Source organism: Rhamphochromis longiceps, linkage group LG19 (assembly GCF_057381845.1).
Source record: "Rhamphochromis longiceps isolate RC_006_pf linkage group LG19, R_longiceps_female_GT1.1, whole genome shotgun sequence".
In the NCBI taxonomy this organism is placed as follows: Eukaryota; Metazoa; Chordata; class Actinopteri; order Cichliformes; family Cichlidae; genus Rhamphochromis; species Rhamphochromis longiceps.
Window position 1 is genome coordinate 32,331,153 of NC_140575.1, and position 25,382 is coordinate 32,356,534.

Consider the following 25,382-nt stretch of genomic DNA (forward strand, 5'->3'; position numbering starts at 1 on the left):
TGAGTTTTAGCTCTCAGTGGTTAAACGCTGGACTTCATTCACTCAGGTTCTGTCTGTCGGGTCACGTTTACTTCGCTGTTTTATTTACAACTGAGCAAATCGGTTTGGCTGAGGTTAAAGTGACGTTTCATAACTGCATAGTTTCACAGACGTTTAATGGTTCACTGGCACATGTGTTAGACTGAACTATCATCTAAATATCATCTGTTTTTTAATAGTTATTCAACTGTATTCTAAGCACCAGCTGTCTGTTAGAATGTGATTTTTTTTCTCTCTGTTGGCAGAGGTATAAAAATGCGCAGGAAAATCTGACGTGCATGGCGAACTTCAGCGATGATATTTAGGGAGGAATAAACACACATCAAACATAAATGAACCATTTGCCTGTCTCCATAATTGAGAGAATTTTCTCTTCTTATGTCAACACTCTCTCTCTTTTTTTTTCTTTTTTTTTTCTTTTTCGGTCATGTTATGTTTACCTGTCAAAGGCTTGTTCCAAACTATGAAACACATTGTGCAGACTTCTGGATGTTAGAAGAAAACGAATACTGCTCATGAATGAGACTAAAGGCAGGAAGGTGTCCTTTAAAACTAAACATGTTAATAGGACCTCCCTGTTTATATCATAGTTTATGATATAGCACGTGTATTTCAGTAATAGCCTGCTGAGGCCACTATACGTGCTGGCCTCATATCAAATGTGAAGGCAGACTGAGTCTATGTTTGACGTTTTTTATATCTAATCTTCCTTTTCAAACATTTAAACAGCAGCGAGTCTGCAGCTGAGGGAACACAAACTCAGGTTTGCTCGTTTCTTGGATTCATTTGGTGATTTATTAAATGTATAACTGTTATTCTAATCTGCTGCTGAGTCTCTTACACTTTTCTTTATGCTGTATATTTTCACGTCTCTGGAATAGTTGGCAGTTAGATAGTCAGCTGGGAAACTTTGTGTTAACTCATGGAGCTGAGGATATCGTGGATATGCTGACCTCGCTGCGTGGTGTACAGAGCGAGGTCAGCATGATTAATATTCACAATAAAAATATTAGCCGAACATCATGAAGTCTGTATGTGTTTCATAGTGTCGAACAACCTTTGTACAGTTAAAGCCAGCAGTTACTACATGACGGAAACACCAACGTTATCTCTTTTATGTGTTTATACACAGGTCACGCTGATTACTGAACAAAAACCCAAAGATCAGATGTTAAACAGATTTATTTGCTCTCTCTCCTCCTTAAACATGTTTTTAATGTTAGTTATAATTCAGAATTGGCGACTGAAACACGTAGGACACATAAGAACATCAGGAAATAAAACATCGATAAATATAACCTCAGTAAAAGAAGTCAGCGGGGGTTACTACAGCTGTGTACCGGGGCCTGCGCTTTGTCGGTGGGATTGCTTGCGAGGCGAGCGGGTCTATCCCACGCTTTGCCGTGAGACTGGGCAGACATCTCCGAAATCATCGAAACACTTTTGCAAAGAGGCTGTATCTTGACAAACCGACCAGACACATGAAGATTAAACCACTACATTCTCTGCTAAAAAATATTAAAACGGTATTTGGTGACACACAAACAGGGTTTTTCAAAGCTCAGTTCTGTTAGCTTCCACATGCCGGTTGTTGTGTGCTAGAAACAATGGCCACCAGGCCAAAGCAATGGTTTTGACTCGATCAGCGTTAACCCCGCCCCCTGAGTTTGATGGGTGAGGCTGACAGATAAAATTATTTCATGATGAGAGCCAGGCGCCAAGACTGCCAAAATGAAATAAATAAATATATCATTAAATAATTAATTAAATGTGTCAATAATTAATGAAATGTGTCAATAAATTATTAAAATGTGAAATACATAAATAATTAATTAAATGTGTCAATAATTAATTAATTACATGTGTCATAACTATTTATTTAATTAATTAATTCCAATTTTAATTAATTATTGCCACATTTAATTAATTATTTAATGGTGTATTTAATTAATTCATTATGGCAGTCCTGGCGTTCCATACTTTTCAGGGTCGCGGGGGGCGCTGGAGCCTATCCCAGCTGTCATAGGGCGAGAGGCGGGGTCCACCCTGGACAGGTCGCCAGTCTGTCGCAGGGCCAACACGCAGGGACAGACAAACGTTCGCACTCACATTCACACCTAGTGGCAATTTGGATTATCCACTTAACCTACAAGTTTATTAAATGTGTTTTTTTTCTGGAACTCTGGTTGATATACTGTTTCTCAACATTTAAATGAAACTACTAGGAAAATTGAGAGAAATTATGGATTTCTTTGGAAGCGAGGAAACTTACAAATTCAGCTGGGGATCAAATAATTATTTCCCCACTGCATGGTGTGTGAGCCTGCAGCAGGTATTCCCCAGTGACCAGTCTTACCACTCGCCCATTCTGACCAGCAACCCTCCAATATGGGCTGGGATACTTTATATTAGTAAAGACAAATTTGCACTTAGTAATTATTAGTGGATACTGATCTGAATGCGGCCTGGCATTTACACTAGTTGCTGTGTGTTGTCTTTGCAGGTACCTTGTTGTGCCCTTTGTGTCTCTGTGCCTTCCGGCTAAAACCGCTTGAACTGCCTGAACTCAACAACCATTTGCTCCAGCCACTGTCTATTGATGAGCCCATCTGTTCAAAGACATATTGATTTCAGAGCCTCAGCCGAGACATATTCAACCTCCATTTCCCCTTTAATGGCGCTTCCTCCAGTGACATTTCAGTGCAGGCAAGAATGATGAATAGGTAGACAATATCGAAAACAGATAAACGTGAGAGGAGAGAACGCACTCGAGTGACACGGTTCAAATTGCCAATCCAAGAAGTCTAAAAAGTCTCTGGAGTATTTGCTACACGGGTACGTAAAGTGAGACGGGTTACAATATAAATGTTTGTGATAAGTAAATCCAATAGGTGTATGTACACGAGAATTCATCTCAAAAATAAGGTCAATTTGATCTTTGAATTTAGTGTTTATAGTTTTTTTTTTATTGATTAAAGGAGGAAAAGAGGTCAAAATACTTCTCTACTCTCAGCCAGCTGGAGGCATCGTTAGAGTCTCAGTCTGACTGACAGTCTGCTCAGACTCGAGCAGGCAACGTTTATTTATTTATTCCTTTTTTAACTGATTGTAAAGTAGGAACCAAAATCAGCAGCTTAACTGACCTAAGTAACATTTCCTGTCATTCCTGTTTTATCAGGTTTGAACATTTGTTTTAGATGCTTATGCATCGTAATGTAACATCATATCAGCAGCATATCACCGTGGGCAGCACGGTGGCACGGTGGTTAGCACTGTTGCCTCACAGCAAGAAGGTCCTGAGTTCAGTTTCTATGTGGAGTTTGCACGTTCTCCCGTGTTTGTGTGGGTACTCCGGCTTCCTCCCACAGTCCAAAGACATGCACTTAGTGGGGGTGGGTTAATTGGCCATAGGTCTCTGTCTCTGTCTATGTGTATGTGTTAGCCCTGCGACAGACCGGCGACCTGGCCAGGGTGTTACCCCGTCTCTCGTCCTAAGACAGCTAGGATAGGCTCCAGCCCCGCCGAAACCCCGAAAAACGATAAGCGAATGGATGAGTGACATCTCGAGCTCTAGTTCACACCTTGTCTATTATTTGTAGTAGAAGTAGTGTTTCTGTTTGTGCTCCTGCTTTGGTTCTTTTGTGTTTCTTTGTCGTGGCATCCTGGCTATCTTCACTTGTACGTTAGTTGAATTTCACCTGTTTCAGTTTCCTAATCAGCCCTCAGTTTGCCCTCAGTTTGCCTACCAGCCTGGCATTGGAGCGGATGATGCCGTCATTCACCTCCTACATCGTTCCCTCGCTCACCTGGAGACCGCTGGAAGCACTGTGAGAATCATGTTCTTTGATTTCTCCAGTGCCTTCAACACCATTCTTCCCTCGGTTCTAAAGGACAAGCTGGTGAACTCTGGAGTGGACCATCACCTCACTACCTGGATCCTGGACTACCTCACCGACCGACCACAGTATGTGAGGACTCAGGGCTGTGTGTCGGACAGGGTCGTCTGCAGTACGGGGGCCCCACATGGAACGGTTCTGGCTCCGTTCCTCTTCACCATCTACACTGCAGACTTCTCCCACAACTCCACCCAGTGCTTCCTGCAGAAGTTCTCTGATGACTCTGCAATAGTCAGCCTCATCACTGATGGGGACGACAAGGAGTACAGAGGACTGACCCAAGACTTTGTGGACTGGTGCCAGCTGAACTACCTCCAGATCAACGCCAGTAAAACCAAGGAGCTGGTGGTAGACTTCCGCAGGCACAAGCATTCTCCACTGCAACCACTGAACATCCAGGGTATGGACATTGAGGCTGTGGACAGCTACAGGTACCTTGGTGTTCATCTGAACAATAGACTGGACTGGACTCATAACTCAGACGCCCTCTACAGGAAAGGGCAGAGCAGGTTGTACCTGCTGCGGAGACTCAGGTCGTTTGGAGTGGAGGGCCCACTCCTGAAGAAATTCTATGACTCTGTGGTGGCTTCTGCTATCTTTTATGGTGTGGTCTGCTGGGGCGGCAGCATCTCTGCTGGGGACAGGAAGAGACTGAACAGGGTGATCCGAAGGGCCAGCTCTGTTCTAGGATGCCCTCTGGACCCAGTGGAGGTGGTGAGTGACAGGAGAACGGCGGCTAAGCTGTCATCCCTGATGGACAACATCTCCCACCCCATGCAGCAGACTGTGACAGCACTGAGCAGCTCCTTCAGTGGGAGACTGCGGCACCCACGGTGTGGGACGGAGAGATTTCGCAGGTCTTTCCTCCCCACTGCTGTCAGACTCCATAATAAAGACTTTAACTGATCAAGCACACACATCCACACATGTGCAATAACACTAAGTGCAATAATCCTTTCTGTCATCGTTGTATTTTTACTCAGTTGTATATAGCATTCGTATTCTATTTTTATCTTATTGTATATTTATTTTATTCTATTCTGTACAGTTGTGTACTGTATTTATTCTTATTGTATTCTAATTTTTGCCTCATAACTTTTGCACTGTCCACTTCCTGCTGTGACAAAACAAATTTCCCACGTGTGGGACTAATAAAGGTTATCTTATCTTATCTTATCTTATCTTATCTTATCTTATCTTATCTTATCTTATCTTATCTTATCTTATCTTATCTTAGTGTATAAATAGTCCTGTGTTGCTCTTTGTGGTATTGTATGTTGTCCTTTTCATTTTCTGTGTTTTCCCATGTTGCTATTTCCTGTGTCTTTTTGGAGTTCACTTCCTGTTTTCCTCTGTTTGGTCTGAATTTGTGTGAACTGAACTGAAGTATTTCAATGTTACAGCTGAGCAGATAAAAAGCAGGTGCAAAGTGATGCCTGCAGAGCCCCTTTCTCATTGAGTGCAGAGGAGGAGCAGAGGCCAGTAGTACGAAGCAGGATTTGGGTTTTCAGTATTACAAAGGCAGTTCACTTCTTAGCAGACTGCATCACCATGGCAACTTATACTGCAGATCTAACCTGATACTGAGTAGGATATCCTTGAGATTAGCGATCAGCATGTGTGAAATCACCACCTACTGACCAATCAGTTCTCCGGAAAATGGTGTCACTACTATTCCAGCATTACCTGCGAGATATTCCTGGAAGGGTGAAGATGGTAAGAGCATCTCAATTCGTTTAATCGAGTCTGAAGTCATTGTCTCTCCCCGATGAGCATCAGTAAGACATTTAGATTCGTCTTCCATGTTGTAGTTGACCTTATACCAAATGTTTCCAAAGCACTTCACTCAACAATCTTACACACACACACACACACACACACACACACACACACACACACACACACACACACACACACACACACACACACACACACACACACACACACACACACAGCTGCTTTGTCTGCAGTAGCTGTGTTGCTTGCTGCCTGCTCTGCCAGTAGATCTCTCCATGTGTGTGATTGGCAAGATGCTGCCAACGCAGCCCCATTCATGCGAACGCACTCACAGCTCCACTGGGAAACCCTGTGTTGACTTATTGACTTGATTACCACCTTCCTGTGTCTGCTTAGCCTGACTGCCAGTGTCGGTGCAAGTGAAGCCAGATAACAGAAAAATATTCAGAGTATGTTGAACTTGATTCACAGCACAGAGCCCAGGACAAGATGTGTGTTTATGTTTGCCAGCTAGATACAAATGAGACTTGAGCAGCTAAATTTGGTTGTTTAAAATCTATGGCTCAAACTGTCATCTGGCTGATAGTGAGTCAGTGTGGCTGACAAAACGAATTTGATTGGCTATGTGGAAACAAGTTTGCCTTCTACAGAGATGAGGGACGAACAGAAGGCCAAACAAATTAGCGATAAGGAGACGATGTTTTGATGCCAGACTGAAATGTAAATCGGTGCATAATTCCTTTCCCAAAAGGAGAAGAGAGAGAGGCAAGCTAACTCCAGTGTTATTTTAAGCCTTTTAAAGGTGCTGATGCAAGAAGGATGGTCAACCATGTTCATTTGAGCTTTGATCTAGCGTTTAATATTTTGGAGCTCCCTTTTTCTCCGCCGCAGCTCGCAATTTCCTGCTAACACCGCCCACAGCAGCAGTGGAACCAATGGTCTTGACTCGTGTCATTCTGCTGCACAGACAAGATCCACTCCTGACATCTCCATTTATCTCTGAAGTAAAGCCATTAAATATGTGCCTTAACAACTAAAGATTTATGGAAATTCTCACATCCTTAACCACATGGTATTAAAGGATGAACAGACCAAATCATGCAGAGAGCTTATGAGACTAAATCAATCGTGATCGCTTTCAGTCTCCTTCCAGAAATGTTCGTATCAGATCAGCTGTTTGCATCATGCTATAGCGTCTCTCACAGCATACAGCTGCTATGATTAGAAGAAGATGCTGTGACAAATGAGAGCTTATTCTATGCGGAGGGTAGCACAAAACAAATGATGCTGCACTGAGCATTCATCTGAATCCCCCGAAGACAAGACAAATGTTAATCTGACGCTAATCCAACATTGGAGACGCTCTAGTTCTCCAGCAAAAATCAAGTTATATAACAAGTAATTCTTTATGGAAAACCTTATTGGGAAGTCTGTATGAAACCCAATCAGGTACTTTGTACCGATTGGGTTTCAATCAGACGGAAATACTAGATTGAAGAAACCAGTTGTACCATCGTTTCAAAGAAAATTATTTAGGTGTGTAATAAACTATGACTTCTAAAGACAAATTTCACAGGTGACGTGTCGTAAAAGTCAAACCAGAGATTAATGAGGGTAGAAAAGAAGAGCAAAGGATGCACTGCAGTGTGCAAAGGGATGAGAGGGGAATGGCATGAGCAGTGAACATACCCACTGATCCAGGCTGCGTGTCTATCACGTGAAAGATGGATTATACACAGAAAATAGAAGATAAAGATGGTAGAATTATATATCATAGAAATGTAAAAGAGCAGGAAACACACTTGCAGCACAGGAAAGGTTGACGAATGAGTGCAGATTACTGCAAAATTTGAAACGTGTTCAGTTCTCCCTACTACACGATCCTCTTTACTTTCACTATGTGGGTACAGGACTGCGCAAAAGTCTTTAGCAGCCCTTCATTTCTTTATGTTTCGCTAGGTAAACAGGAACTAGGTGCTCTGATTTATTGAAACGTGCAAATATTCAAGGAAATACAGAATATATAAGAGCAGATAAATAGAATTTGTACAACTCTATTTTTAAACTTGAAAGTCAATATTTAATATGACCACCTTTTTTCTTCTCTCTGTCATTTCTTTAAGTAGTCTTCGGGAATTGTTCATGCTTCTTGAATGAAATTCAAAGCTCTTTTTTGGATGTTGGCTGCCTTTTGTTTTGTTTTCTGTCAACATGATCCCACACTGCCTCAGTAATGTTGAGGTCCCAGCTCTGGGGAAGCCAGTCCATGACTGAGAGTGTTACACTGTCTGTTTTTCTATCCAGTTATCCTTTTCCTGCTTTGGCAGTCTGCTTGGGATCGCTGTCATGCTGGAGAATGAAGCCACTGCCAATCAGATGTTTTCAACATGGTACTGCACAGTGGATCAAATCTGATACTCCTTTGCTGCATTCATAATTCTATCAATTTTGACCACACCACCAGCTGAAATGCAGCCTCGTATCATGCCAGAGCCTCCGCCATGTTGGTCGTATACACTCTGTGTTGCTTGCCTCTACTAACCTCCTCTTCTGTATGTAATGAAGAAAATTTGAATCAAAAGTTTAAAATATAGATTCATCACTGATTCGCTATTCATCGCTGTTCTATCCAATATAACTTAAGCCTTTTCCCCCAATCCGCCCTTTTCGTAATGGCTACTTGACAGCTGGCATTTGGCAAACAGGGATTTCGCTTGGAAGCAAAATCTACAGAAACTAGGAGCAGCTCGAGACTTTTGTACAACGCTGTAAATACAATCCAAATCTACTGTCGACTGATTTTGCATGCAGGCTTTTAATTGCTATTGTACAAAAGAAAATCACGCTGTTTTCTTAAGTGTTAATCAAATGGGCAAAGGTAAACATAACGCATGAAACCTGCAGTAATTTCCCAACATTCAATGGATACATCCACATCAGCATCATGGGTGCCCAGACCTCTTTGCAGCCAGGGTCCCCAGGCTACTGAAACGGGCCTATTTTGCCCATTAACCTCCTAACAGTTAAGAAAATTCAACTTAGCTGACTGCATTTATTACAGCCGCCTCCTCTGGATATCAGAGCACAGTGAGACATACATTAAATGACTCGGGGATGGTTTATGAAGAATCAAAGAGCTTTTGTGTCTATCTTCACTCACCCCTTCGCTGTTCTGTCCGCTCTTAGCCAGCATCTCCTGCAGGGCTCGCACTGACAGGGACTGTTCCAGCACAAAGGTGCAGATGCAAAGGTCTGGGGGAACATACTGTAACCAAATAAAAGCATCTCTGGTTAAAAACAGTCACAGATGAAATATCTCATTTTTCTAGGCAACATTTTATGAACATTTTTAGCATTTTTTTTCTTTTGAAAAAATAGACATTATATTTATATTTTATTAGTAAATAAAAATGCAAAATAACGGGTTCTGTACAGGATATATCATCTTTACTGGTAGGTAGTATTTTAGAAAGGCTCAATGATGGGGAAAAAATCAATAATTCAAATTTGTGGATATGTTTTCGCATGCATTTTTTTAAAAATATCAAACTATTAATTCATGTTTAGTAAAAGAAAAAAGATCAAACTAAGCACTCTCCAGTACAGCGTGTTCTCCACCGTGCTCCAAAAGATCCCATCTACAGTGACTCAGCCTTCACCAAAGTGCTAATAATGAAAAGATCACCACTGCAGTTATTCTGCTGTCCATCAAAACTGATTCTGATTTAGTGCTTCAGGAATTTGCTCCATAAGCAAAACATCTTCATACAGCCTGGAAAAAAAGGAAAACAGCTCCCTGAATCTACAGGGATACTCTGATTAGATGCCCACTCATAAAATCTCTGCTGACTGCTGCATTTTTACCCCCACTTGAACCGAGTTCGTCTTAATCGAGTGGGCGATATTCATTAAAAGGTACTTTAAATTCAGATTAAGCGCTTTCGGGTCAGTCTGCGCTCAGATAAGCCAGGTCTTGGAAAGAGCACCATTAAAAAAATAGGGAAGATGCCAAATCGCTGAACCAGGGCAGTACTGGAAAAGACAGACGATTCAGAGAAAGGACACGGAAAGCGCCGATGGAGATATTGCAGGGCATAAACACGAGATAAATGACACCAACCCAAAACACCCTCTCTGGCCTCCTTCCCGAGTATCTCAACTGGTCCCAAAGTGGTTCGTTCACACAGGTAAATCTAACCTCATTGAAAAACTTCCCACAACCCAGTGTTATGCTAAAGTACTCAGAAGGCAAATTGAATCTTAACAATGGCCACTACTGTGTTGAATAGAAAGGCTCCAGGCAAGTCAGGGGGAAAAACAGCCGTGACTTTTTATAGAAACACGAGCCAGCGTGTTGGAATTCAAAAATAGTTTTTACGGATACACTTCCACTGACACGCTTGCTGAATTTAGACATCACTGATTTGCTACTTGTCGAGAGATGGTGAGAATTTAGTTTAATTCAAAGAGTCTTAAAAACTCACTTGCTTTCCAGAAGGAAAAAGAACCACACACACAAATGCACTGAAAGAACCAGATTGAGAAAGTGCATAGCTCGATACTTGATGACATGCTCATTAAAGGTAAAGGGATATAGTTTATATCTCTATCTTAACTAAAGGCGCAGATTACTTCTTGCGTGTGAAAGGTTTGTGGTGATGAGCCCACAGTGAACTGGCAGCTAACTCAGAAACTGCAGTTTCCATCAGCCTTTACAGTAGTTTATATGAACTTTATAGACAACTTTACAATGACTGATCTGCAACAAAATCTCTTGTGAAATCCCAAGTCATGGGTTCTGGGTCTGTCGGAGCTTCTTTCAGCACACAACACTCGCAAAACAGCGTTTTAATCATAAGATTTTGACTTCCTGTTTAAATACAAGCTTAGACAAATGTCTCTTGGCTAGTTTCACATGATCGATAGATCTCAATAGTACTGACTAATAAATTATGTGAAAATGCAAATAAAAAATACACTTATATCTTCATTCTTTCATTTCACTTTTCTAAGGAAAATGATGCACTGCACCCTAACCTTGCACATCGCAGATGAAATTATTTGAAAAACATATCAACAGTAGCCAAACCCCATCATCCATTATCGTCATATATAAATATCAAGAACTTCAAAACGAACAGAAAGAATTACAAAGCGTTGGATGGTTAATGTTGACAGATCTGAGTCCACCTTTCAACATAAAAAACAAAAAAGAGTTTTCAAATGTTCAGGAAGTTTATTCCATTCCCTCGCAGCTTTAAAAGAAAAGTCTCTGATTCTGTGTGCAGTGTAAAGGTATGACACGAAGTCTGGGCTGGTGAAACGTCTTTCCTATCTGTTGAGAAGCCGTCCAGCCCTCCTCAAACCTCTCTAGGTCACAACACATGGACCTTTGCCCTCGCCTGGACTAAAACAGGAGGTGGGGAGGGACAGCCTCGAGAAACAGGGGAAATAAAAATCAAAGTGACCTGGAGGGGATGGCGACTATAAAGCCCCGTCAAGGAGATAGTTTTGAGGCAGCTTGGCTGACCAATTGTGTGATGAGAGAGCAAGTGTTTTGCGATCGTGGGCGAGGATCGATCGCGTCTTTATTTCTGTCTCCAGACAGAAAGGTCAAGCAGGGTTAAAGCTGACTGTCCTGAGGATGTGGCTTCATCCGCTTCCATTGTTCTTTAGTTTAATTGGGGGCGGCGCTAAAGCTTTTGGCTGGTAATGAAAAGGAATTTAGAAAAATGAGCTGGTTCCAAACAACAAAGACAAGCATCAAAGCTATAATGGTATGCGGGCACAACTCCATAATATTGAATCTCTGACAAGTGAAAGCTGCTGGTCGTATATCACACCAACGGCTTCTCACGAGCTGATTGATGTTGCCACTTACAACGTGCACGCCTTAAATCAGCCTCGTTGCATCATTTTGGTTCTGTCCCCCATTACTAGACTAGTTCACCGAGGAAACGAAGCTTCCTATTCAGTCATCCACCTCTAAATGGACATCTTGGGCTTTTTTCACAGCTATGTCGCTGATCCCAAAGGTGGGGTGATGCCTTTTCATAAAAAAACTACAGGGAATGAAGACAAAGTGCCTGATACGGAGAACATCCATCACACCTGTCAGGTATAATTACCATCCAAAATAGAGTAAAGGCCTAACCTTCCCCTTGAAACACAGATATACTCTTTGTGTGAGCTATGATAGTAAATGTCAGTATTTTGCCAAGTAAAAAACAACTCTTTTCCCTCTTTCTCTGAAAAGTATTTCCGCGTTTCTTACATGGTCACCCACGCTGCCCATGCACATAGTGTCTTGAGTGAAATTAGTCAATATTAATGGATTATTATTAAGAGACAATCAATCCAGATGAAGCCTAAGGCCCGTCAACTGTAGCTACAGGGAAACATCAATGCCAGATTAGCAGCAAAGCATCGGCAGCCATGAAAAGGCGAGAAAGAATACACATCCCTCCAGCCGATCAATCTTTATAAATAATCGCTTAACAGGGGGATCACTTAAAAGAAAAAAAAAGAAGAGAATGTGTGCCATATGGATTAATTACACAAAAAGGCATTATGATGGCACCCCCACTGACAGCAAAGCAAAAGAAATTGCATTTAACTCATTAAAACTTTACACTCATTCAAACAAACTGCAAACAGGCTGCTCTGCTACAGTAAAGCAGCGGGCAATTACAGCTAACAACAGTGCAGCTTATGAAACAATCCATCAATCACGTCCAGGGGTGTAATTTCAGGGAATTATCATCTGAGGGGGGGACCTGCGGAGATGCGACGCCGTCCCTGATCCCTTGAAAGAAAAGCTCATCAAGGAGACTGCGGTGGATGTGAGCTGCTGTGATGCTTTTTTTTCTGTGCGTGTCTGCTTGGCTTCTCTGATGGTTTGCTCAACCCAAACACGAACGGACTAAGCGGATGTTTGGTTTCCATGGAGGTTTTTTTATAGATGAACGCTTCCTTTCATCCGGTACACGCTTCTGAAAACTGCTTCATGTCACATTGGTCCATTTTTTTATTTGCATCTTAACACACACAAGTGTGTGAACATAAAGATATAGAAACATCTCACACTGATGACATGCATTGTTGTGCTGCCAGTTCAAATCTGAGAGAATAAAACGGTGCAACAGTAGAGCCAGTGTTGCCTACCTTTGCCTCAGATGTGGGCTCCAGGTAACACAGTCGATTGCCGAGCCCCTCGGCAGCCAAGCAGAACTTGCGATTCTCCTTCTGGATGCAAGCCACACACTGGAGCACCACTTCATCATCCTGTCAAAACAAAACAGACTTCAGTTTGTGTCTGCGCATGCAAGCTTAGACGCTGTCAGTGTGTGTGCATGTGTGTGTCATCCTGGGAGAAACCCAGTTCATCCACACACATGCCCATCCTTGTGCATTGATCGGAGGAAACTCTCAAACCACCATGGCCTGAGAAGTGCTCCTTCTTCTCCCCTGAACCTCGACACCAACCACAGTTTAGTTCATACAGCTGTTCATCAGAATAAGAGAAGCAAACTAGAAGTGCAAGCAAAAGCGAGCCTAACCTTAAACCTTTGAAGCTTTGCTTAAGTTACAGTGATGATCATCTTTTGACAATTAACCAATATTCAAAGGTCTATAATGACTTTTTCAGATTTGCAGCTGTAGTTCAGACAGTAGAGCAGGTTATTTACTAATCAGAAGGTTGGTGGTTCGATCCCTGGCTGCTTCAGTGTATGTGCCAAAGTATCCTTGGGTAAGATACTCAACCCCAGGTTGTGCTCAATGGAGTGTGAATGTTAGATGGAAAGCACTTAGATGTAGAAAAAAGTGCTTGTATGGGTGAATGAGCCATTAATGAGCGCTTGAGTAGACAAACGTTATGTAAGGACCAGTCCATTTATCGTTGGTTTATTGTTGTTTGAATGGCCACACGGTGGTTACTGTCACAGAACTAATGCCGTGCTCTTTCTTTGCATAACTTGTGCACTGCCATAGCAATGATTGTTCTGTTATTATGGCGTCTGTAATTTTTAACATCACATTGGGTTCAAATCTGCCAGCTGCCTAACGCGGGGATTTACAAAAATGTTCATTATTTTTTGTTTTCCTCATATAAAAATGGATGGAATAAAATGTCCTTGCATCTAGAATGAATGTCAGGTGAATTATTAAAATTTCTGTTAAAAGATAAGTAAACTATGTTGCATTCAAAGATAAAATTGGACGTTCTTAGACCTTTTTTCCAAATTATCCATGGCTGATCCCTTTGAGTCAACCCAATCTTCTTTAGGCTATTTACGCTGTTTATATGGTGCAAATGAGGTTAAGGCTATTTGCTGGAGCATTTCACCCTATAAACAGAAATAATGGCTGAAACAAGTGAATGCATTTATAAAAGCGAGGTAGTGCACTGCTTTGATGTTGCATTAGTAAATATGTTTAAGACTGTGTGCAGATACTGTATAGTATATTTAAACAGTGTGTGTGTGTGTGTGTGTGTGTGTGTGTGTGTGTGTGTGTGTGTGTGTGTGTGTGTGTGTGTGTGTGTGTGTGTGTGTGTGTGTGTGTGTGTGTGCAAAATGAAAGTTTTGTGGATATAAATTAGATAAAATTAAAAGACTACAATGCTATTGTAAGGTGCTGCAGATACATAAAGGCCACAAATGGCTCATTTTAGATCGTCCGTAGGTGGTTGCTAGGCAACATATTGTAATCAATCGTCCATAATGAAAGTTTTATGGTTAAAAATTAGAATAAATTGCTGTAATTGTGAAAGGAAAATTATACTACAATGCTTTTATAAGGTGTCATTTTAGCTAATTGGTTGGTGGTTGCTAGGCATCATGATGACATCATAATATCTGGCATAGATGAAAACCTTCAGGGAACTAAGATGTAGCTGCATGACTGTGCAGGAGAAATTCGCAGGAAAACAAGAAATTTTACATATTTATAGTAGGATGAAAATAAAGCCATAATAAATAAGACTCATTTCATGATTTAAATTAATCGCATAACACACAAAAGCTGGCTCATTGTTTTTGTGTGTTATGCGAGTAAAGGCAAATGCAGTTGATGACGACAGACGTCACCAAAAACATAAATTCTTTTGGGAGCACAAGAGCCGAAAAACAAACATCCAATGCCACTGCTGTGTAAATGGGCTTATGGTGTTTATAGTGTTGGCCCTGTAAACGCTGAATTGGGCATAGTTACTCTTCACGACAGCAGAGCAAGCAGAAATTTGCTGATATTGGCTGCTATGGGATGGGGGGGGGGGGGGGGGTTGGAAGCTGCTGCACAATTGCCAGCTACATTATTTAATGTGAGAGGGATTGTGCTGAGAGCAGAGTGCAGCAGTAGTAGTAGTAACAGTAAAGCACTCCATTACAGTGCAGCACAATGCACAGCAGCGAGAGATAAAGAGGACTAGCATCTGCACGTCACCGGGTGCAAGTCCGTGTTTGTGTGCGTAGAAAGCACTGCATGGAAATCAATATGAGAAGCCTCGAGGCCCCTTTGCAACGCACGTGTTACACATTCATTTTCGAGTTGCTCGTGTGTGCTTCTGTCGGTGTAGATATTTTCCTTTTAGTGAAAAAAAGAAAAAGCAATGTGTGCGTGCATTTGTGTTTGTGGGTGTGTGGGTGTCCTTAATGATATTACCACTATTATGTGTCATCTGATGGCTACCAACAGCAGCAAAGCTTATGTGGTTTGCGGATGTCTTCCTCCCCTTACAAACAGCCTTGTAGCTTCGCATTAAATTAGGTTAAGGTTAAATGTGGGTATGAAATTTAACAGTTGGGAATGACAATTAACATTATTAACAACATTATTAATGGCACTATCATTATCAATGGAAGCAGTATACTGGAATTTAACTGGAAGTGTGAAAACGTGCTTTAGCACTACTAGCACAATGCTAGCATGCAGCATTAATTACGATGCGATACCAGTAAAAATGAAACCTTCAATATTGACTTTTTATTTATTTGGACGAGCATCGTACGGAGCTAGGAAGAGACAAGTTCAGACATTTCTGGCTTAATGAAATGGACTAAAACACCAGTCAGGCATAACATTACATGTACTGACAGGCAAAGTGATTAGCTCTTCATCATGGTAAATGGTAAATGGCCTGTATTTGTATAGCACTTTTCTAGTCCCTAAGGACCCCAAAGCGCTTTACACAACCTGTCATCCACCCATTCACACACACATTCACACACTGGTGATGGCAGCTACATTGTAGCCACAGCCACCCTGGGGCGCACTGACAGAGGCGAGGCTGCCGGACACTGGCGCCACCGGGCCCTCTGACCACCACCAGTAGGCAACGGGTGAAGTGTCTTGCCCAAGGACACAACGACCGAAACTGTCCAAGCCGGGGCTCGAACCGGCAACCTTCCGATTACAAGGCGAACTCCCAACTCTTGAGCCATGGCACCTGTTAGTGAGAGAGATATATTAGGGAGCAAGTGAACCTTTTGTCCTTGAAGTTGATGTGTTAGAAGCAGGGAAAATGGGCAAGTGTATGGATTTGAGTGAGTTTGACTGGGACCAAATTGTGATGCCTTGACGACTGGGTCAGAGCACCTGCAAAACTGCAGCTCTGGTGGGGTGTCCCCGGTTTGCAGTGGTCAGTATCTATCATAAGTTGTTCAAGGAAGGAATAGTGATTAAGCATTGATAGGGTGGACTGGTCTGAAGAATCGCATGCCTGGCTGGGTGCATCGCTCGTCTGGCACCAGGATGCATTGTAGGAAGAAGGTAAGCCAGAAGAGGGAATGTGATGTTTTGGGCAAACCTTGGATCCTGTCATCTATGTGGATCTTACTCTGCAGGTGGCCATAATGTTATGCCTGATTAGTTTATATATATGTATGACTTTTTTTAGTCTTGCTGACCACTCAGTGTGTAAGATACTAGAGGGGTGCAGCACAACAAATCTATTTAACCACCTTGAGCACAGAAATCCAGAAGTTTGTGCAACAGCTTATGTGATCTATAAAAAACCCCACAGCAAATAAACTAAGCGGTTGCACTTGAGCTTGACATCTGTGGAGAACTACTTTAGAAAGAGCTTCTGACACTTTTTTCCTCCTCACAAATTTTATAGAGCTTTCATCCGTGTGTCATACTCTAGCTTTTCAAAACAGATGGGGCTTTCTCATTGAGTTCACAGGAAACTGATGAAGCTGCTGATGAAGGCCGGTAGTTCAAACCGCTTGAGTATAGTTATGTCACTGCATGCTGTCAGTACACAAACAGTGTACTGTTTGCACAGTGGGGAGATTATATATTTAAACTAAGGCTGACTGTAGGAACTAATAAATCTTGGCGGGGTTGTTCGATACTGGGGAGAATTATAATCCAGGTTACGTTGGTCAATGATCAATGCCACGACGAACATGGGATTGTTATGGGAAACACTTTGCATAATGCTAACCATCTCAGATCGATATTACGTATGGATTTCTAGTGTGGTTCCCCAGCTGCACCAAGGCCGATCAGCAAGCACTCCAGCGGGTGGTGAAAGAAGCTGGCAGAATTATTGGAACAAGTCTGCCAGAGATCAGTAATATCTTCCCCACTCGCTGTCTGAGGAGGGTGCACAGTATCCTGCGGGACCAACATCACCCTGCGCGCCACCTTTTCCATCTGCTGCCCTCAGGGAGAAGGTAGGTCTATACAGGCCAGAACATCCAGACTGGCCAACAGCCTGTATCCACAGGCTGTGAGGCTCCTGAACTCTCTGCCCCCCTCTCACGGACAATAACCATATCCAACTTCTTAATAGCAATGAACTGGTCTGCATTGGTGCATCATATCTTTATTCTCTTCCCCCTCCTGCCCCCCCCCCCCTCTTTCTTAAATAGATAACTATCATATCTGATATCATATCTCACAGTACAATAATATTGAATGGGTGCATTGTTGTATTTTGTCATGTTTCTCAGGTCTTTGTCTGAATTTCTACGAACATTATTGCTAAGGATTGTCTTATTGCATTGGAGTCACACTGGGTTAAATATGTACACTTGGGTTTTAAGGGGTATTTATTATTTTCTTCTTTTTTTGGGTTGTATGGAAGCCCCAAACGCAATTTCATTGTTCTTGACAATGACAATAAATAAATAAATAAATACAAATAAAATGTATTCGACTCAGATACAGACTGAAATGAATAGCCCTTATGGCAAAGCGGCTCTGAGCTGGGTTAGAACATGCAATCAGTCTCCTTGTTAAGGGACCAAGAGCAGAGCTGATTTGAGCCACATAAGGATAGTATCGATCCAGGCATTCAATCAGAGAAGGCAACTCTCACGTCTCTGCTTCAGTCTAGCCCACAGCTGGCCCTTTTCCCTTGTCTCACCCCTGCACTGAAGTAATGTGGGGTATCTCCCCCCTTCTCTCTTTCTCTCTCTCACCCTGTGTCACAAACCCCTTGTTTTTTTATTCTTCTCCTCTTGCCCCTGACTTCTACACAGGATTCATAAAGAGAAGCACTAAGTGATGTCAGTCAGGTTGTAAGAATGGAAGGTACTCTTTTTACTCTTAAACTCTTAAAATATTTGAACCTGGTTGTCTATATGCAAAAGTCTCTCTATTACTACAGGAAAGGTTTAAAAGGATGACATGAGAGTTCATTTTACAGCTATATTGTTAGACATTCAACACTGGCACAATGAAATTGGTTTAAATATATAATAGATGATGTTGTACTTAGAGTTGAAGGATACTGGCATACAGCCCTCGAGACAAACACAAAGATATCTACGTATCTTTCTCAAAGCTTCCCAAACATTGTGATATAAATTTTCCTTTGAAGCAGACTACTAAAACCAAGAAAAGAAATAAAATTCCCCACCCCAGCGAGCTAAGCAGTCATCATGGCATCATTTATCAGAAGAGGTAATGATTTAAGCAAAGTGACTTTGACACCAATATTTTTCCACCCTGAAACCAATGCACCCAGCAAGAAGGCAGGACTTCAGCTACTTATTGACTGTGTTAAAGAAAACATAAATTATTAAACTGTTTTAAAACAAATATGAGGAGAGCGAGCTGAGCCTTCAAGGGCACCTTGGGATTGAATTTGACTCAATCCTAATACTCCCTCGCTCACGCTGCCTCCTTCGTATTCCTCCGTGCTGTGCAAACACATGCGTTTGTCATCTCCACTGTGTATATCTGTGCGTGCGCTACAACAATAGCACAAAGATCTACCTTGTTCTGGAGAAATCGTGTGAGTAATGCTATAGCATATCAATGAGCAGACTCTGACAGCGGCTTTTTTCCCCCTCCCTCTTTTGAGCCAATCACACCCGTCTTATACTCAGGATAATCATAATATTGGTGTTTGCATGGAGACAGGCAGGCATAGTCATGTTACTGTGAGCCAATCACGGGTTTGAACACTATATGAAATCAGGCTCCAGTGTTAGTGACATGCACCACACTTATTCTCTAACAACAGGGCTCCTATGATGGCTAGGAGTGATTACTGAGCTCAAAAGGAAGGTAATGCATCCTTATGGCTTGTAGGGAAAAAATTTGTTCTGGCATCATAAATGTGCAGTTATGTGAAGAGCATCTCTTGTTCTCTCGTCCGGTTATCTGCCTTCAAACAACAAATCTGAGAAGTCCAGGGTTTATTCGGGGTGTAACTTTATGTTATTTGGAAGGCTCTCTCCTAGGTACTGGAATAAGTAGCAATCTGAATCTAAAGACTCTCAAGAGGAGCGTTTAAGCCTTTGGTTTGAAGAAATGCCTTAGGTACTTCAGCAGGTATTGCAGTACAGTGCATGCCTCAGCTCACCGAAAAGCCTCTCACTGCCTTATCATACACCACACGCGGCTGCAGTGCTTTGGCAATGCACTCACTCATACATCCTGAAGGGGCTACATGAGCAACTATAAAGCTCGAGTCGCAATAACAAACTGGAGCAAGCGAGCAAAAAGCTCCCGGTGCTGTTTAGCGGGCGGCACTGTGAGCCTGGGTGCAATGGCAACTGAATTGCTCCAGTATTTCATGCTTTGCTCCCATGAGCCTCGTATTACTACTGCTTGCATTATGCTTATGACATCATGATTCCTCCACTTATTGAATGTGTACTGAATGCATTCTACCTCAATTCCAAAACCTACATGCTTCTGCGAAAGTAAGACGCACGGGTACAACACAAAACCTGCACGAAAAGCAGCATCATCACTACTGTGTCTCCTGTTTAAAACCACAAGTTTTTATTTCTATGATTCCTATGATGCGAGACCAGGCCACATGGATTCTAATTAACTGCATTATTTTCAGAGTTATAAACTAAATAAGCTAAAATGTGAAGCTAAATGCAAAAATTACCAACATAGTCAAAAAATGCACTAATGCAGGAGCGTGTAAATATTCATATGGCTTCACAAAAGCAAAATCAATTACTCCTCCTATAAAGAAGAAATTGCCTTTGCTAAGTATATCCCATCAAAGTAAAGACTTGTGGTGATAAAAATAAATAAATAAATCCAGACTCCACTCCTGCAGCTGCAGCAGATCTTCACTTTCTATCTCATTCTTTGAGGTTAGATTTGTTCTGTCTTCTTCAGCTTGATGTGCCAAAAAATCTAGTGAATCAACAGCACATGGATCTGAGGGTGGCACCAAGTGGCCCCCTGGGAGGAAGCTTGAAGAGTGGAGCACTACAGGTGAGAGGAGAGAGGCAGATCCTGGAGCATTCATCTCCAAACGCACCACCACACCGAACAGCAGTCTGCGCTTGCCTCCACTTAGCTTTTTGTCCCCCTATTATCATTCTATATTACACTGTGTAGTAATTCTCCATCATTACCAGAGGCCTGCTGCCACTCAACATTGCACTGAAGCTGGCTCATACGCTGAGACTTTGTTCTGGACAGATTGATACAGCTGGTCAGGCAATGCAGAACTAAATGCAGCTGGGCAGCGGTTGTACCCCCTACAAGGACACTCTCCTGCCTTGGATTCTTGTATTACACCCAGAAACACACTGTGCAGGTAGAAAAAGTCCCGGTGTATCCCAGCCTATTTGTAGGCAGTAAAAAGAGAGGGAATGACTGCAGTATATATGTGAGAGAGGCAATATATACCAGTGAATAATCAGAAAATAAAGCTTTGAAGCTGGTACTGATTGTGTCATTTATGTAAAACTCATCATCAATAATCATATCTGAACTATCTACATGAGCAGCTGCATCCAATCAGAATCCAAACATGTAGTTCTTACACACATTATTATAAATTGGATATATATGCATCACAAAAAAATAAAATAACTGTAGTTATGCTACAGCTTACAATAATACAATGCGAACGCACTGAGCGTATCTGCCTGACTATAACTGCAAGACTTGTAAAATCCTTTCCTGTAATGGACCCCCAGTATCAGAGGAAGCACTGTGGGCCAAAAATGTTTGTTCCAGAACAGTCTGGTGGAGATTAAAGCTCTCTGCTGTCGGGGTGATTCACAGACTTGCAGCTTAGTGCTCTCGCACTGTGGTGTGACACCAGTCGAAATGGAAAGCGAAAGAGAGAAACACTTTGGACAAGAGGAGTGAAGCTTTGTTCTCATGACTCAGTGTTACTCTGTAAATGGGAGTGTTAATGCTCATCTTGAAGCAAACTGCTGAACATGCTGCCCCGAGTGCACAGACCGAATGAGAGAGTGAGAGATAGACAGAAGGCAAACAGAGCTACAGAGAGTATCAAGTCCTCTCGTCCACACATCATTAAAATCCCAGAAATCAGGGTGACGCCATAAATTAATCTTGACATCCGTTAAAATTTTTGCCTCCTTTTAAGGCTGTGCTGAGGATAAAAGCCTTACAGCATGTTCTTGAACTGTGTCACTGACCAGATCCTGGAACAATCGGCGTGCAGCTGCATCCTGGACTCATTCTGCAACATGAGATCAGTTAAGCTCTCAGTGACACAGGCCTAGACACCAGTCAGCGACCCACTGGCAACCTTCAGTTACTAAGGAAAATGTATATTTTCACAACTGGCTGGTGAGTGGTTGCTAGCCTGAGTGAAATCAGTTGCAAAGAACCTCCTTGTGACTGCGTTGTTTAGTAGCAGATTGACGTGATTGCCCTTAATTTACATGAACTCAGACTTGTCTGAAGACAACTGCCATTAGCTTTCTGAGCTGCAGTTAACCCAGAAATCAATTCAGAAATAGAGAAAATTCACTCTCAATGTGAAATTTGTGCCTTACCACTGCAACCAGCATATTTGGGTGACCAGTTTCACATTAGTGACTGCCAGCAGCCTCCAGCAACAACTCGCCAACCAGATGCAAAATAAATATTTTTCCCTACCAACTGTTGGATACCAGGTGGGCACCCGCCAGTCTCTAAGCCTCCATGAATGGGGCTTTGGCAATCGATTTCATATTGACTACCAACAACCTACAGCAACCCCTTGCAACCAGCCAGGGAGCGCACATTTTTCCAGTGTGACTGGTTGTTGCCAGATAGTCCCCGACAAGTCTCAGAGTCAAGCCATTTGTATACATAGCCTCTCATTAAGTGATAGAGCCTCACATCAGTGAATCCAACAAGTTCATCTGACATTCCAAGAGTAAAAAGTTGAGAAAATACCATCAAAGGGAAGATAATCTAATATCCGGTGGTTCAATGGGCCCATCGATTTTCATGTGTCATCTGCCACATATGGCCACCTCGGATTCAGTCTTGGACTCTCTAATTACCCAATCAACATACACTCGCACTATACAGCTGTGAACAGTAGCCACCATATGGACCAAGGCAATTCATCTTGAAGATTAGACAGGTGTGGCTATCACTGTGAAGCAAACAGCACGAGGTAAAAAATGGCATCTCCTGCTTGTAGCACAGTGTTAGCTCTATGCAAGTGTGTATATCATGGTATAGGTACTGTGTAGAAAACTCAGTTGAAAATGCAGAACGCTACAGTTCACCTGAGGATAAAGTTTATATAAGAGATAAGCCCTGTAGGCAGAACCAACCTTACTCAGGTCTGGAGATATTAAGACTGTCTACATGCCTCTGTAGCAAAGGAGTGAAGCAGGGAGGCTATAAAATGTTTGACTGCACCTTGCAGCACTACTTTGCCTCTCTGGCGGTGGCTTAATCTGAAAAGCTAAGCAAGCACTTTCGCTCCTTCCTTTCTTGCCTTCCTTTAGGTCTATGCAGGCTATTTTATGAAAAAAATACCTTGCAATGTTTCTACATGCTTGGCATTGAAGCATTACAGTGACTACGGAAAAAGATTGGGGTGTTATTGCATTTTTCCCCTGGCTACATGATGACACTGGGGAGCCTCGGGGGCAAGATGTGACAGCACTGTAGCTCGGGCTTGCACCAGAAATCAAAAGGAACAAACTCTTTTCCACTCCTCTCTGCAAAGCAGCGTCACTTAACAAGGGGATTGAGACTCTTTGTGGCAGAGCACACGGTAAAGGAAAATAGGCTGCTTCTACCCTTCCACAAGCAATGTGTTTTATTTTTAGGGTAAGAACCTTCTTGGAGGTCCGAAGGGAGAGCAGCACTAACAGGTGCATCTATAACCTTTCTATGTGCAGCAAGTCAAGCATGATTTTTGACTCACTTTTTCAACTTGTGACACTAAAGAAAGTCCCAAGTGGTGTGGGATGGATGGAAATTATGCTTTGCTTTCAGGTCAAGAACGGGAGGTGCTGGATATGTGACCTACAATATAAAAGAGAGCAGTGATTGCAGTTAATTTTGCAATTTCATAACCTGGTTCAGCTCTACATAAACACAAATTATGTTTTAACATGTTTCAATTTATTTTAGTTTTTTAGTTATTTATTTTATCTTATCTCATTTTAATTTTCTTTACTTATGCTATTAGCATGTACAGCACTTTGTGAACTCTGGTTTTATGTTAAAGTGCTTTATAAATAAAGGTGGTATGATATGGTATGGTAAATAATTCAACATTTGAGGACCTGCCAATATTCTGACAGCAGCAGACTAGCTCAGAGTTGTTGTGGACACAAATGGACAAAAACATAAAAAGCAAAGTTGAACTGTAAGTGCTAATCAAGAGACCTCTAAGAAAATTCAATTTAAATTTTTGCTCCAACAATCAAGTCCTGCTGAAAATCTGTGTTTGTGATTTGCTTTGATTTCATTTGTGTACTCTCAGAACAGTTGCTGAATGGTTGCTGGCTGTTGCCCTATATGACTTGTCTCCAAACACTCACTCTCCAAGCTGTAGTGAAACTTGAAAAATGCAACACAAATGCAAAAGGACAACGTTGGCCTTCAAAGTCAAAGTTGTGCAACCATTAAATTTTAAACCGCACACCTTTTCTCTGTGAATCTCTCCGTTTCAGGTTGTTGTACTTTTTAGGGTTTAACTACCACTCGGTGAGTGTTTGCAAGCATGTTGGTGTCCTTAATGACTCCTGACCTATTGAAGTCCACATTGGACTTACATTGGAAATTAGCGTTAGCAATATACACACACATGTTAGCCTGCATTAATGCGTTTGTAACTCTCAGGATTTTGTCTGTATTTGCGCCTTAGAAATACAGTCACTTAGACATGACAATAAATACTGGTGACTGTAGCTCAGGAGGTAGAGCAGCTCATCTACTGATTGGAAGGTTGGTGGTTTGATCCTTGCCCCCCTCTAGTCTACATGCCAAATAACCTTGGGTAAGATATTAACCCATAAAGTTGCACACTTATGCATCCAATAGCGTGTGAATGTTAGTTAGAAAGCACTTAAAATCACAGAAGTAAGTGCTGGTGCTTTCAGTACTCTGGGAGAGTAGAAAAGCGTCATGTCTATGGTAAATATTGTGCTACAACATCCGCTAGCTAGTTTAGCTTAGCATAAACTGGAAAAAGAGATTAGCCATAACTAGTCTAAAGCCATATACTATTTACCGTACAATAGACAGTCAAAAACACTTCCGGTTATATAGAAGTCTATGTAAGTGTCCCTCAGCTCTCTTGCTCTCTGACTTCAGTAAAGACTTTCCTGATGACTTTATCGGCCCAAATGAAAAGCACTGCTTGTAGCGTTCTAGCTTCAAACCACATAATTAGTCAGAAAGGAGGATAAACAGGTGTATTCTCATATGCTAACACCTTTGTTGACAATCACAAACTGTCAATCAACTGAATGCCGCGTCAAACTACTTCACAGTCTGATCCACCCCTTTACATTTTCAAAACAACAAGGTGGCAGTGAGAAAAATATACAACTTAAGGTTTCATAATGGGAATTTCCTAATCACTGATGTCATGGTGACTATGTCCAGCTTTATGTGCAAAGAAACCTGTATATTTCTTTACTTCAGATGTGCAGGACAACTGTGTGCCTGACATTTAAAGAAGGCAAATTTTCTATTTCTCATATTGTTAATGAATTCAAACAAATGCAGTCAAATTTCAAACTTTGAGAAACAGACTTCTGACCTGTTCTGCATAATCCTGGAGAGACTGACAGTATTCCACTTGTCTCCTACACTGTATATGCTCTAACAGTGGTCACAGTGTCAGCTTCTCCAGGATAAAAATATCCATTGTCCTTTAAGGCCTGACCTGATGAAAATTCTTCAGAGCGCTCATCTCCATGCATGTGAGCATAGCCATAATGTGCCCCTGGCACAGGAGAGGGTTAAGATTAAACTACAGCTGAGGCATCACTGTGTCAA

General features: G+C 41.9%; 1 protein-coding gene across 1 annotated transcript in view; it reads right to left on the reverse strand.

Annotated features, from left to right (window-relative positions):
* Positions 1 to 25,382, reverse strand: part of LOC146647180 (ryanodine receptor 3) — a 113,414-nt gene that overhangs the window by 79,420 nt on the left and 8,612 nt on the right. The window contains exons 2-3 of the mRNA XM_085391986.1: positions 12,837 to 12,956; positions 8,833 to 8,937 (exon numbers count right to left, since the gene is read on the reverse strand). Of these exons, the coding sequence (XP_085248112.1) occupies positions 8,833 to 8,937; positions 12,837 to 12,956 (225 nt within the window). The remainder of the gene's footprint in view (positions 1 to 8,832; positions 8,938 to 12,836; positions 12,957 to 25,382) is intronic.